Source organism: Lygodium microphyllum, chromosome 17, assembly GCF_053477565.2.
Source record: "Lygodium microphyllum isolate KBCC chromosome 17, Lygodium_microphyllum_v1.1.10, whole genome shotgun sequence".
NCBI classification, from domain to species: Eukaryota; Viridiplantae; Streptophyta; class Polypodiopsida; order Schizaeales; family Lygodiaceae; genus Lygodium; species Lygodium microphyllum.
Genome location: NC_141151.1, coordinates 91,980,130 through 91,993,530, shown reverse-complemented (window position 1 = coordinate 91,993,530; position 13,401 = coordinate 91,980,130). Strand labels below are relative to the sequence as shown.

General features: G+C 44.6%; 1 protein-coding gene across 1 annotated transcript; it reads right to left on the bottom strand.

Moving 5' to 3' along the window:
- Positions 1–644: 644 nt before the first annotated feature.
- On the bottom strand, positions 645–1,578 carry LOC148022140 (germin-like protein 9-3). Its single transcript, XM_087696809.1, has one exon. The coding sequence runs from the start codon at positions 1,371–1,373 to the stop codon at positions 645–647; it is 729 nt and encodes a 242-aa protein (XP_087552935.1). The 5' UTR covers positions 1,374–1,578.
- Between the last annotated feature and the right edge of the window lie 11,823 nt (positions 1,579–13,401).

Here is a 13,401-nt window from a genome sequence, read left to right as displayed (position 1 = left end):
TTCACTAATCCTATGTGATGGTCTCGCTTGGATGTGATGACACATGCTTGAAGGGTCGAGTAATTTGGGACAAATTGCTTGAAGTGACTTTGAAAAGTTATGTGTTAGAGACCTCACGTCACTATTACTTAAGACCTTTATAGCCGTGCAAAAGCACTTTGAGAGACATGAGATGTGTTAGTTGAACTCGACCACTAAGTGAGGGACAAAGAGGCTAAGTGAGTTTGTTAACGATAGACTCTTGTCTTGATCCTAGCTTTGTGAATTCCCTTGAATCTTTGTAGTTTGTTGCAAGATACTCTTGAGTGTTATATCTAAGTCCGAGTCAACTAAGCAAAGCACTAAGTTACAACACCCTTACCAATGCTCCTTAATATCTTGATTGTGCACGTCAAAGAGGGTCTCCTTGGTACACGTCCTCACATTGCGTTATTAGTATGCATCACAGGATTATGTTATTGGCACGCATCGTTCTGACATTGTGTCGTGTGCAAGTTTTAGGTTTTCATAAATGCCCACCAAAAAAGATAGCAATAGCTCCACGTGATCATGGATTGTGATCTAAGATTGTATATCCGAGGAGGCCACTCCAAGAACGCAAGCAAGGTTATTGGATGTCGACGGTTATTGGAAACGAAAACGACCTAGCCCTGGATGTGCACGGACTGGAATGGGGCCTGCAGCAGGGAGATGGTGGAACCGGAGACCTGGAAAGCCTGGGCGAGGACGGAGGCCGGGATGGAGGAGTTGAAGAGCGTGGAAGGGAGGGACACCGTCCCAGGGTTGGAGGAGGAGAAAGAGGCGAGGGCGCGAGCGGAGGAGGTGGAGCTGGGGTTGTACTGGAAGTGCACCAGGCCCTTGGGAAAGACGAACAGGTCCCCCTTCTGCAGCTGCTTCTGCATGTACAGCTTGTTGGAGGTGTCGACAAAGCCCACCTGGAGGCACCCTTCCAGCACGAAGAGCAGCTCGGTGGCGCGCGGGTGCGTATGGGGCGGGTTCTGGGAGGCTGCCGGGAAGTCCAGCAGGGCCGCCGACACGCCCAGCCCGGACAGCGCCGGGAACTCGCTCACGAACGCCTTCGAGGGTTTCACGAACGTGGAGGCGCTGCTGCTGCTGTAGTTGCTGGTGGTGCCGTTGAACAGAGAAGCCCACCAGCTGCTGCTATTGTAGTTGTCCCGGAAGCCCGTGAACGTGAAGAAGCTCCCGTCCACGTCCGACGCGTTCGCCCCCGCTGGCACCACGAAGTCCTGCGTGGCCTCCGGATCGCTCGCCTGCACCCGCGCCACGTGCCCCACCCACAGCAGCATCACGCCCATCACGATTGCGATCACCGCAGCGGAAAGCCCTCTGATCCCGGCGGCCCCGGCCTCCATGATGACCACCTAATATCTTTTAATTATATGCGTACCTGGAGCACACAAGCTGCTGTAGCAGCTAATTATTTCGTCGGATGGGTATGGTATAATTTTTACACTGAGTCGAATATCCTAACGTACCTTACGCCCTGCAGCTGAAGCTTATACGTCGTCCTGCCGTGCCTCCAAACACTGCTCCTAATATAGCTTCGGGTGCTACTAAGGTTTGTATATTAGACGAGGCTGATGAGCAATGAATTAGCACTTGAATACCCAGCTACTACTCCATATAATTACCAGGGCGTGGTGGCATTTTATACAAGCAGCCAGCTCGTCGTAGGATCAGACGTACATCCTGATCGTCCGCTCCGATCCAATCGCCGGCAGCCTTCGATCGTCCGCTCTGATCCAATCGTCCTTTCACTAACGCCAAAATTCTAGCCGCCGGCAGCCTCGTCCGCTCATCCATGCGCCGGTGAACTTTGTACCACTGTGACACGGACTATCCCTCTTTGTCGTGCATCACGAAGTCGTGCAAAAATAAAATAATATACATCTTCCTCGTTACACTAATAAATTACAACTTCAATGATACAGCGTCACAATCAATATTGTCGTTATCAACGCAGACTACTTAACAAAGTGTATAGTATTAATCGGTGTTCACGAAAAACATTTTTGGTAGCAAATACAAAAAACTCTAACTAAAATTTTACAGAGATTTTTGAATCAAATTACATGCATTTGTCTTTTTTGTAACTAATTTTTTTTTAAAGTTCGAGGTTTTAGACCTTTTTCTTTCAATTTTAAAAGTTTTTGTTTACATTTTGCAATTCACTTTATATTAAACCTCAATTTTTGTGAACACTACTAGTATTAATAGAAAAAGAGGTCGGTTTATACATGGACACATCGGACCATATAATCTTGTTGTTGTTTTAATACACATGTTATGATCATATACGAAAAACAAAGCATAGCTTCCTACATCACCAAGAAAAGTTCAAGAAAGAGAAACCCTACTGACCGACTTTTCCAAAGACTTGATAACTCATCCTCGAGGCTAGGTACGCCATACTCTCATGATTCATCATTGAGTCATGCTAAAGCCTAGACTTGGACTATGATAACACTCCTTAGTCCTTTTCATGTCGACAACATATGGCACTCCCAAGTGATTCTTTTGTTGGCAACTTTCCCCATGGCTTTTGACACAACTTTATGTTAAGTTATTGAATAATTGGTAGCATTAGCATTCATCTAGAGCATAAGTTGGGCTTGTTTCCTTGAAAAATGTAAAGGGTCTGTTTTCACCCAAATGTTCCTAACTACAAGTCAATTCTGAATGAGGCACTACAAGGAATTGGGCAATTAGCGACGCCGATTAGCGACGGCGGATATCGGCGTCGCTATAGGCGTCGCTATTGGCGTCGCAAATAGCGACGCCGCAGGGAAAAAAAGCGCGGCCGAAACCAGAGCGCCATTTTCATTTTCTTTTCTTCGCCTTTTGAGAGCGAGAGCAAGAGCGAGGGAGAGAGCGAGGGAGAGAGCTAAGGCTTTGTGAGAGAAGAAGAGGAAGAGACTTGCCGCCGCCGCCGCCACCGCCGTTGTTCGCGAAGGAGAGGAGGAGCCCTCGTTGCAAAGAGAAGCCGCCCACGCTCGCCATATCTCATTGGTGAGTCTCCCTCTCTCTTTCTTTTACTTGTTGAAGGTTTAAATCGTTCTCTTTTGTTTGTTTAGGAGAGGAAATGAAAGAGAAGGAGAGGGAGAGGGAGAGGGAGAGAGAGAAAGAGAGAGAGAGAAAGAGAGGGAGAGGGAGAGGGAGAGAAAGAGAGGGAGAGTGCATTCTCTCTCTCTCTCTCTCCCTTTTGCTTGTTTAATGTTTGAATTACTTTCTTTTTTGCTTGTTTAGGAGAGGAAACGAGAGAGTAAGAGAGAAAGAGAGGGATAGGGAGAGGGAGAGGGAAGGAAAGAGAAAGAGAAAGAAAGAGAAAGAGAAATAGAGGGAGAGGGAGAGGGAGGGGGAGGAAATAGGAGAGGGAGAGAAAGAGAAAGAGAGGGAGAAGGAGGGAGAGTGCATTCTCTCTCTCCCTCCCTCTCCCTTTTGCTTGTTTAATGTTTGAATCACTTTATTTTTTGCTTGTTTAGGAGAGGAAATGAGAGAGAAAGAGAGTGAGAGGGAGAGGAAGGGGAAGGAAATGAGAGGGATAGAAAGAGAAAGAGAGGGAGAGTGCATTGTATCTCTCCCTCTTCCTTTTGCTTGGAGGATGTTTAAATCACTTTATTTTTTGCTTGTTTAGGAAATGAGAGAGAAAGAGAGATAGAGAGGGAGAGGGAGAAAAAGAGAAAGAGAGGGAGAGGGAGAGGGAGAGGGAGGAAATGAGAGAGGGAGAGAAAGAGGTAGGGGGAGGGAGAGGGAGGGAGGGAGAGGGAGAGGGAGAAAGAGGGAGGGAGATGGAGAGGGAGAGGGAGGGGGAGGGAGGAAATGAGAGAGGGAGAGAAAGAGAACGAGAGGGAGAGGGAGAGGGTGAGAGAAAGAGAGGAAGAGAGGGAGAGGGAGAGAAAGAGAGGGAGAGGGAGGGGAAGGAAATTTAAGATAATATACTTATTGATAATGGTATGCAATGTGCTTTGCATACGGCCACGTACTTCATCAAAATGAACCCAAAATTATTGTTATAGAAGAAGAAACCCTTAAATTGAGTATAGGATAATTTCTCTCAGGTCTTATGACTATGAGTAGAATTGATTGAAATAAATTTTATTACTATAGTTATAAAATTTCATAGATGGCGCGCATTAATTTTAAAATGGATTACTTATACTCAAAGCCGAGATATAACAAAAAATTATCTACCGGGACAAACAAATCGTTGACCATGATACAAGGCCGAGATATAACATCAGAAAATCTCTTGACTACTATATACAATGCAAGGTTTATGGTCAACTTGCAACTTGATGTACATCTCCATAAAGCTATCCATTTAAGCCTCGTTTGCTGTAATGTAGATAAGATGGCAAACGAAGAAGGTCTTATTGTTCAAGACCGCGAGTCGTATCTTAATCATCGTGTCCCATGTCCTTGCTCTCAATGCAAGTTGACAATTAGACGAAAACGTCGATTGTCTATAGAACACGTACGACGATTTGGCGAGTTTCAATTTGAGATCATTGATCAGGCGATTGCAGATTTTCAGCAAACGGTAATTTGAAGTTAGCATTTTTCATGCATTGTACTCTCAAGCTAATTGAAAACCATACACAATAAGATTGGGTCTTGTTTGCAAATTTTGTATCTAGGGGGGTGATGTCTCGACCCAAGGGGGAGTGCACCCTTTGCGGCCAATTAGAAGAGTTCGTGGACGTGCGATGGATGGATTGCAGGAGCCAATCAACCACTCGCAAGGCCCATCTATACCATCAATGCCAGAGGAGACAGACAACCTTCCCGACTTGCCTACAATCTTGGAGCTTGAGATGGAGGCAATGATCGATGCATTGATTCCCATGGATGTTGAGACATCTGACCCGCTTAGAGAGGAAGCATCCATACCATTATATGATGGGTGCCGAGTATCTCGGTTGAAGACATTGCTTGCACTCTTAAGTGTGCAAGCAAAATACGGTTGGAGCGACACGAGTGTGACTGAGTTATTCAGGTACCTTGCACACAGACTTCATTGTTTTTTTTATAAATAGTATTATTGCAAACATGGATGGATTTTTCAAGGTGTTTTATGATTTTTTCAGGTTATTGAAATATCATATATTGCCACCTGCAAACACCATGCTCGAGTCTCGTGATGATGCATGACATGTTTTACGGAAGCTTGGCATGGACTACAATAACATCCATGCATGTATCAACGACTGCATATTGTTTCGAGATGAATACGAAACTATGGAGACATGTCCAAAGTGTGGTGCTCACAGGTATCGACAAGACTTGCAAGGGCTGACCATCCCTCAAAAAGTCCTCAGACACTTTCCGCTCATCCCCCGCATAAACCACATGTTTCGCACGTCTGCCATGGCAAGCTTGACAACGTGGCATGTGCAAAATAGGTCCACGGATGGAGTGCAATGAATATCAGCAGATTCGCGCGCATGGAGCCACATTGACTCTACCATCCCAAGCTTTGCGCGAGAGCCAAGGAATCTTCGGCTGGGTCTCGCCATGGATGGTGTGAACCCATTCAGTCTGCGCTCGACTTCTTACAGTGTGTGGCCTATAGTGCTTGTCAACTACAACATTCCTCCATGGCTTTCTACAAAGAAAGGACATCTCATCCTTAGCTTGCTCGTCCCGGGCCGCTACAAAGTAAAAAATATGGACGTGTATCTTCGTCCATTAGTCAATGAGCTTCAGATTTTGTGGGAGGAGGGGGTCACGGTGCAAGATATGAGCAGGCGCGATGGTCGGCGGTCAGCCAACATTCGAGCCATTCTCATGTGGACGATGCATGACTTTTCGGGATTGGGAGAGTGCTCAGGTGAGCAGACCTTTGTTCTCGCTCGTAATATCTATATTTTATTTCATTCAATCAAGTATTCACTAGGTCGTGGATCGCCTTGCAGGTCTCGTTACCTCAGGTTATCATGCATGTTCATTGTGTGGGCCACAGTTAGACTCCCGAAGGTCACGAACCATGAAGAAGATGGTATATCAAGGACACGCCGCTTTCTTGCCGGAGGATCATGAGCTCAGGGAAGGTTTTCTTGGACGACCTCCAACACGTATGAACGCTGCAAGCTGGTACGAGCTGAAAATGGTAAACCCGGAATCACATCCAAATGGAATGCGACGGTTCTCAGTTTTCTACGAGTTGCCATATTGGACCCACTTACAGGTCAACCACTTGTTGGATCCCATGCATATTTTCAAAAATGTGGGCAGCTTGCTATGGGACCACATCACAGGAAAGAGAGACACTATAGGGTCACGAATGGATTTAAAGGAGGTAGGTAAGATGGAGGCGCTTTTTTCTACCAAAGAAGAGCGCATTGTGAAGCAAGTAATCAAGTCTATCTGCACTCCGACGGGTATGATGCGTTCTCTCAGGTCCACATTTTCTAAAGATGACCAAATGTCTGGGCTAAAATCCCATGATTGGCATAAGATATGTCAGGTTTGTGAACAGAATGGATTTTAATTAGCGTGGACATTTTGAAATTTGAAAAGTGACCATTATTCTTAATGCTTTCTCATTTGTGGCAGTTTGTCCTACCGATCGCGATCGCGGGATGCCTAACTCCAGAAATTCGCGGGGCCATTTACAAGTTGTCGACTTTGGTGCAATGGATCTCACAGAAAGAGATTAAGACGTCCTCTATTGAATTCACAAGGCGGGGAGCAGTTGAGACGGTCTGTCTCTTTGAGAAATACCTGCCCACTAGCATGCTCACAATACAAGTTCACCTTCTTGTGCATCTTGTGGACGAAGTGGAGATTACTGGACCTGTCCATACGCGATGGATGTTCTTCTTGGAGAGCTTCATGAAAACCCTGAAAGGCTTTGTGCGACAACGAGCTCGTCCGGAAGGTAGCATGGCGGAAGGTTGGTTGGTGTCGGAGGCGTTAGTGCATATCTCACAATGGCTACCAACGGTGGAACCAGACAATGAAATGCTATGGACGATGACAGGCTGACTGGAGATGTGGTGGTTGGAAATGGGGTAGAAAAAAGAATGGATGCCTCAATGGAAGAGAAGGTGAATCGCTTTTGTATGTTGCACCATGCCTCCATGGAGACGTGGCTCGCCAAGTACCAGATTGCAAGGCAAGATCGAGAGGAAGCGCGAGCTGAATTCCGACGCAGTACGCGTCACCGACCGATTCGATATCCCGAAGGCATGGAGGAGATGCCGCGGTTTATGTCAACACGATGGTTGCATGGAGCCTTGACCGCAGCATCCAGCGAAGGGACAGAGGTCTCAATGGAGGAGTGGGAGTTCTCGAGGGGATGTAGTCCAAAGGTAATGAGGGGTTTAGAATGTGTCATATCTAAATTTGCTTGCTACATCTAATTTGAGTGTTTCAATGTGCAGTACAAAATATATAGTGCAGTGTGGTCGCGCGGACGGCATTTTCGGGTGGAGCGTATTGACCAAATGCGCTCCACAATGGACTGTGGTGTCATGGCAAGGTTTGAGCAAGAGAGCCGGTGACGAGCAACGGATCCGAACACGGTTGTGGATGAGATGGAGTATTTTGGGAACTTGCAAAGTATTATTGTGGTGGATTACCGTAGCTTCTCCATGATAGTATTCGATGTGCAGTGGTTCAAAGTGGTACTTGGAGGAGCTGGCGCAACAGTTCGACGAGGTCCATCTGGATTTCTCGAAATAGATTCCGAAAAAAATGGATGGATTTGCGCGACACCTTTGTGTTGTCGGCCCATTGTGAACAGGTACAAATAGTCATTTGCTTGCTAATTGTAATACGACATGGTTTATGTCACAATGGTTTGAAGCCACTTTGTAAGTGTTTGTGAACATGTAATCTTCTATCCAAATCCCCAACAACCTCGATGGTGGTATGTTATACCTTCAACTCCTCGAGGTGCGAGAGTATACGATCAAAGCGATGTTCTAGGCATAGATAAAGAAAATATGCAAATAGAGGGATCGAAATTACAAGGGGTGGAGGCCACCGCAAGCTTGGAGCTCGCATCGGCTAACAATGATGGAAATACAGAAGTCGTAGAATTTGTTGAGAACGAGGCAGACTCATTCTTTTGTGGTGACATGTCTATCGACCTTCCAGTGTATGCAGAGTTGTGTCAGGAGATTAACATGGGACCATAGAATACTTCATTCTTGGAGAATTGTATTACTCAATTCGTTATTTAGATCTTCCATAAAGGTAGATAAGATATGCATTTTAAGAGGGATTTTTCAAAAATGATTTATATTAATGTGCTTTGTATAGTTTAAATTGATTATTCTAACATTATTTTTTATCTGTGCAGGTATCGACATTTTCAGGATGAGTCGAGGGATGAGCGACGAGGAGTTTCAGGAGATGATGGCACGCATGTCTCCAGATCAGCTCGCGAGATTCAGAGAGATGGCAGATCAGGAGCTGTCTCGTTCTTCGTTAGGGCGCTCTGCTAGATCAGCTTCAGCGCAATCAGATGCTTCAGCATCGAGCAGACGATCTCGACGCTCGTGACTTGGGCCAGAGGGAGGGACTACGACTGCAGGAGGATCAGGGGGGTGCTGTTGTGGAGACACGGACGCGGTGTCTCCGTCTCGTCGTTCAGCTGGAGCTCGGTCACCTCCAGGATTTGTCACACCTGTGGGGATGTCCACTCCAGTTACTCCAGCTTTTGCGCAGCCGTCGGTAGATGGCACGCCTTTTGGTGGCACTCCTTTTGGTGGCACCCCCTTTGGTGGCACCCCTTTGAGTGGCACTCCAGGAGAGGGTACCCCCGTCGGTACACAGGATGTACAGGGGTCTCCTGGATATGCCCAGGAGCGTGGACGGAGATGGGAGAGGGCCCATACAAGGCATACTCCTAGGGGTTATGGATACCTAGTGGATGGCAGGTCAGGAGCCATCATCATGAATGATGAGGGGAGGAGGGTGATGGCTCGCATGAGGGAGTTGTGCCAACAAGTTTTTCGGCACAACGTCCTGGATCATTGGAGGAACGTACCGGAGGGGAGCAAGGAGTATGTAGTAGCATCCTTGCACGAGGAGTTCCCGGTGCCAGCCGCAGTGGATAGATTCTCTACGGGCTGGATGATGGATTGCATGCGTGCATACATGTCACATAGACGATCCGACGCACGCAAGGCAATCAAGAGTGGGGCTCCAAAGCCCGAGTGGTTAGATGCAGACGACTGGCGCCGACTGAGGGAGGAGGCTACAAATTCGCCAAGACGTTGGAGTCAGCGGGAGGCGACGAGGGCACGAATCGAGGCCGGATCGGTACATCATCTTGGGAGTGGCGGCCACAGGACATATTTGGAGGACTTTGTAAGTTTCTCTTTTGTTTTGCTTATTTGTTTTTTTGAGATATTCTTTGTACTGACAATCATGTTTCTAACAGTTAGCATTTTGTTTTCTTTGCAGCACTCCATTACAAATCGCGATCCGCAAGGCCTTGAGACTCGATATGCAGAGAGGCACGGTCTCAATGCATTGATCGACCGATTGTATAGACGCGGCGGCCCAGTAAGTCACTCATCTTTCTTGTCCGTAGTTACCATGAGATATTTGAATGCATTATTGTATGGCGGATTGATGTATTGTTTCTTTTTCTGCAGAATCCGTTTGATGCTCCTTTGCAGCGGGAAGAGCTTTCGGGGGACGAGGATTTGTAGCTCGCCCTTGGATCCTTAGAGCTCACATACCTTTAGTTTTTAGTCGCCCGATCTATGTAGATATTTTCTATGTATTAGTGATATTGTTTTATGATTGTACCAATCGCATTTTATGCGATATCATGTATTTATTTCATCTATCAGTTTTATGATTTCAGTACACATTCTTTTTGTTTGCAAACGCTTTGTATGCAGCAGTGCAGAAACTATTTTGTATGGCTCCCATACAGCACACAGTGCTATATGTGGCAGGCTTGCTGCCCTACCACAAATTTTTTTTTCTTTGTTACCGTCGCTATTTGCGTCGCAAATTTACTGCACGCATCGCTATTGTCGTCGCTATAAGCGTCCCAAATTCTCTGTAACCGTCGCTATATACGTCGCAAATGCGACGTATATAGCGACGCATATAGCGACGATTCTATGGCATCGTCAATAACGACACTTTTTGCGACGACGGGGGCAGATTTTGTTGTTTGTATTTTCGTCGCTTTGAACGTCGCTATAAGGTCTACATCTTGTAGTGAGGGGGAATACTTCCCCTCAAAAGAAGTTCATTCCATGCAAGTTTGGGGCAAGTAAGGTAAGAAGCAGGAATATATGTATCTCTTCCATCATATTTGAAGGCTTTAAGGTTGGCCAAGCCTTAAAAATGAAGGGAAATCTTGGTCATCAGATATTATAGGCCTTTCTTGTCTTCTATGAGCTCAATTTAGGGTTGGACATGAGATTAGTTAAGCCTTCAAATCAGGAGCCATCTAGATTATTAGACCTAATTGACTTTCTTGTCTTCTATGTGCTTGTTAGAATATCAAGCTCCTATTACTCTTCAGTCAGTCTATCTTTATGTGTGTGACCGACATTAGCTGGATACAACTTTACACGTGTGTGACATGCAATAAGTCAGTGTAGTCAGTGACTTAACCATAGTTAGTCTTGGTTAGTCATACCTATGTGTGTAAGTCTCTTTTAGTTCGTATGATGGAAGAATAATAGAAGAAGAATAACAATGAGCTAAGACTCATCTTCTCCTCCACTCTGTCTCTCTCCCTCTCTTCCAACATGGTATTAGAGCTTGAACGCTTGAAGCCTAAAGTCTTGGTCGTGGCCATTTGACATCAAGACATCAGATATGAAGATAACGTAATCAAAGGAGACTGTGCCTACAGGCCTTTTTTTTTGCAAAAGCTATATCTTGCTACAGAAATGGTTTTTGGAGAAATGGCCAACAATTCTTGACCATTTCGACGTGGTCTACAACTTTGCATAATAAAATTTTTTAAAATTTCTCAGAGATTTTGATATATTCAACACAAACCTGTGCAGACTAGTTGTTTATTGCACTAAATAGCAAGTGATTCTAAGCACTGGTGGCTTTCTTCCTAACAATATATATGCCCTTATTATCATGTATTTGAGCATGATATTGGAGTGTTAAATGCTCAGTTTTGGAGCTTATTTCCAGGTTGGAAACAGTGAACTGATTGCTGTCCTGAGTTTGGAAAGAATATACCTATAGGGTGGAAGTATCTGTGATGCTTATTTACTAGTGACAAATGCATGGATCATACCATTGAAGTGGTAGATGCTTTTTGGGATATTGTGAGTGCTGAAAGTTCAAAGTTTGGACTCATTTATTGCTGGTTATAGAAAGATATTGAGTGGTTATTGTCTGCAGGAAGGATACCTATCATCTTCACTTGACATACATGTAATATATTCTAATTGATTGGACATGTATCAACTCGTGCATAGAGTGGAAACTGAATGAGATGCTTTGGGGCTGTTTTGAGGTCTAAATACTCTTGTTTTAATAGAGAAAATACTGCTGATTATAGCAGTGGGCTGGTTGTATTTGGTACTGCTACTTGCATACAATACAAACATTGATACTTATATGGACATAGTTTATTGTGCTGGGATGTTTTGCCACAACCATAGAATGTTTTGAACTAATTTGAGCTTGGTTTATGCTTAGTTGACTGTGTTTTTTCATTGTTGGAATACGGTTTACAGCAAGCAAGTTGTTAGAAAAACTGCCCTGAATTGCAGAAAAATGTCGTGAAAAGTAGGAAACTGGTCCTGAACTACTGTAGGAAAAGGAGTCAGATACTTACACGTTGTATACATCATTGAATACCTAAGCTGCAACTATGGAAAATGTTTAAGGCACTAACAATATCACTCAAATTGTGAGAGAAAAGTTGGACAACAAAAATTTACTTTATGGAAGTTCCGTATGAAGAATTTTTTGGTTGGCAGAGGTTATTGGGACTTATATACATGTGATGAGACTAAACCTGAAATGCATGAAAGAAATCTGACAAATGATCAGAATAGGGATCATCAGCTATGGACTGAGAGAGCATGCAAGGTGTTACATGTTGAGATATCGAGCTCCACTCGTGATATGCCAGGGTGACCGTTGTGCATTTATGTCACCGACTTGTCAGTTGCAGATGTGGTTGGTATACCACCCATGAATAATAGCTAGATGACAGCTATCCTTATCTACTCTAGTTCGTGTCTTAGTTAGTATGCCTCCTTAGTTAGTTGAGTTTGGTTTGAGACCCATATATAGGGTTCTTCTATTTCTATGTACTTGAGTTCTTTTTGGCTTACACAACTAAGAAGAGGAAAACTGTTTTCAACCTCCACCTTTGTGTGTATTCCCCCATTGTGCAAGTAAGAAAGCTACAAGTGAGACTCATTCCTTCTGTCCCACAATCTTGACATGCAAAATCGTCACTAGAAAGTGACTGTGTGGTCAAATACCACTTTCGTCAATTTTGCAGATTAGCCTTTGTGAGGCTGAAGTTGTGTTCTTTGCAGTGACAGAATTTTTTGCAGTATTGTGTAATGGCATCTGATTCTCTTTCACAGATTATCACTGAAAAGCTTGACAAGAACAACTTCCAAGCATGGAAGTTTAGAATGACGAATTTCCTTATGGGAAAAGGATATTGGGAATTCGTTGCAGGAAATGAAGAAGAACCAGTTCTTCCTGATGTTCCCAATCAACAGCAAATGCAGGCATTTAAAGCACGGCATGAGAGAGCCAGGAAAGTTATGTATTGGCTGTCTGTCAGCATTTCACACTCTATGATTGTGCTTATTCAGGATGCAAGTACACCAAAGGAGGCATGGGATACCTTGTCAAAAATGTATAGCACAAATACGCAAGCCAGGAAAATGCAGCTCAAGCAAGAGTTACATAATGTGCAAAGAGAAAATATGAGCATCAATGACTACTACATGAAGGTGAAGAAGATTGCAGATGCACTTACTTCCATTGGGTCGCCAGTGGAAGATGATGATTTAGTTTCTATGACCTTGAATGGTCTAGGAAAGGATTATACACAGTTTCGAACATCCATTTCCGTCCGTGAAAGATTTCCTGATTTTGAGGAGTTGATTGCTCTTCTAATTTTTGAGGAGCAGAGAAATGGTGGTGCATCTTCTTCAGGAGGAACTTCAAATGAAGCTGTCTTCTACTCAAATGCTAGAAGAGGTAGAGGCAGAGGTAGAGGAGGCCGATCTGGAGGCCGTGGTAGAAATCAGAATATGTAGGAAACTCAAGAAAACCAGTCCTATGGAGGAGGATGTGGTAACTCGAGAGGCAAGGGGAGCCAAAGAGGTCGTGCTTTCTGACATATACGGAAGTTACAAAAGACTTTCAAGCCTTTTCATTGTTAAGTCCACCCAAGGTAGA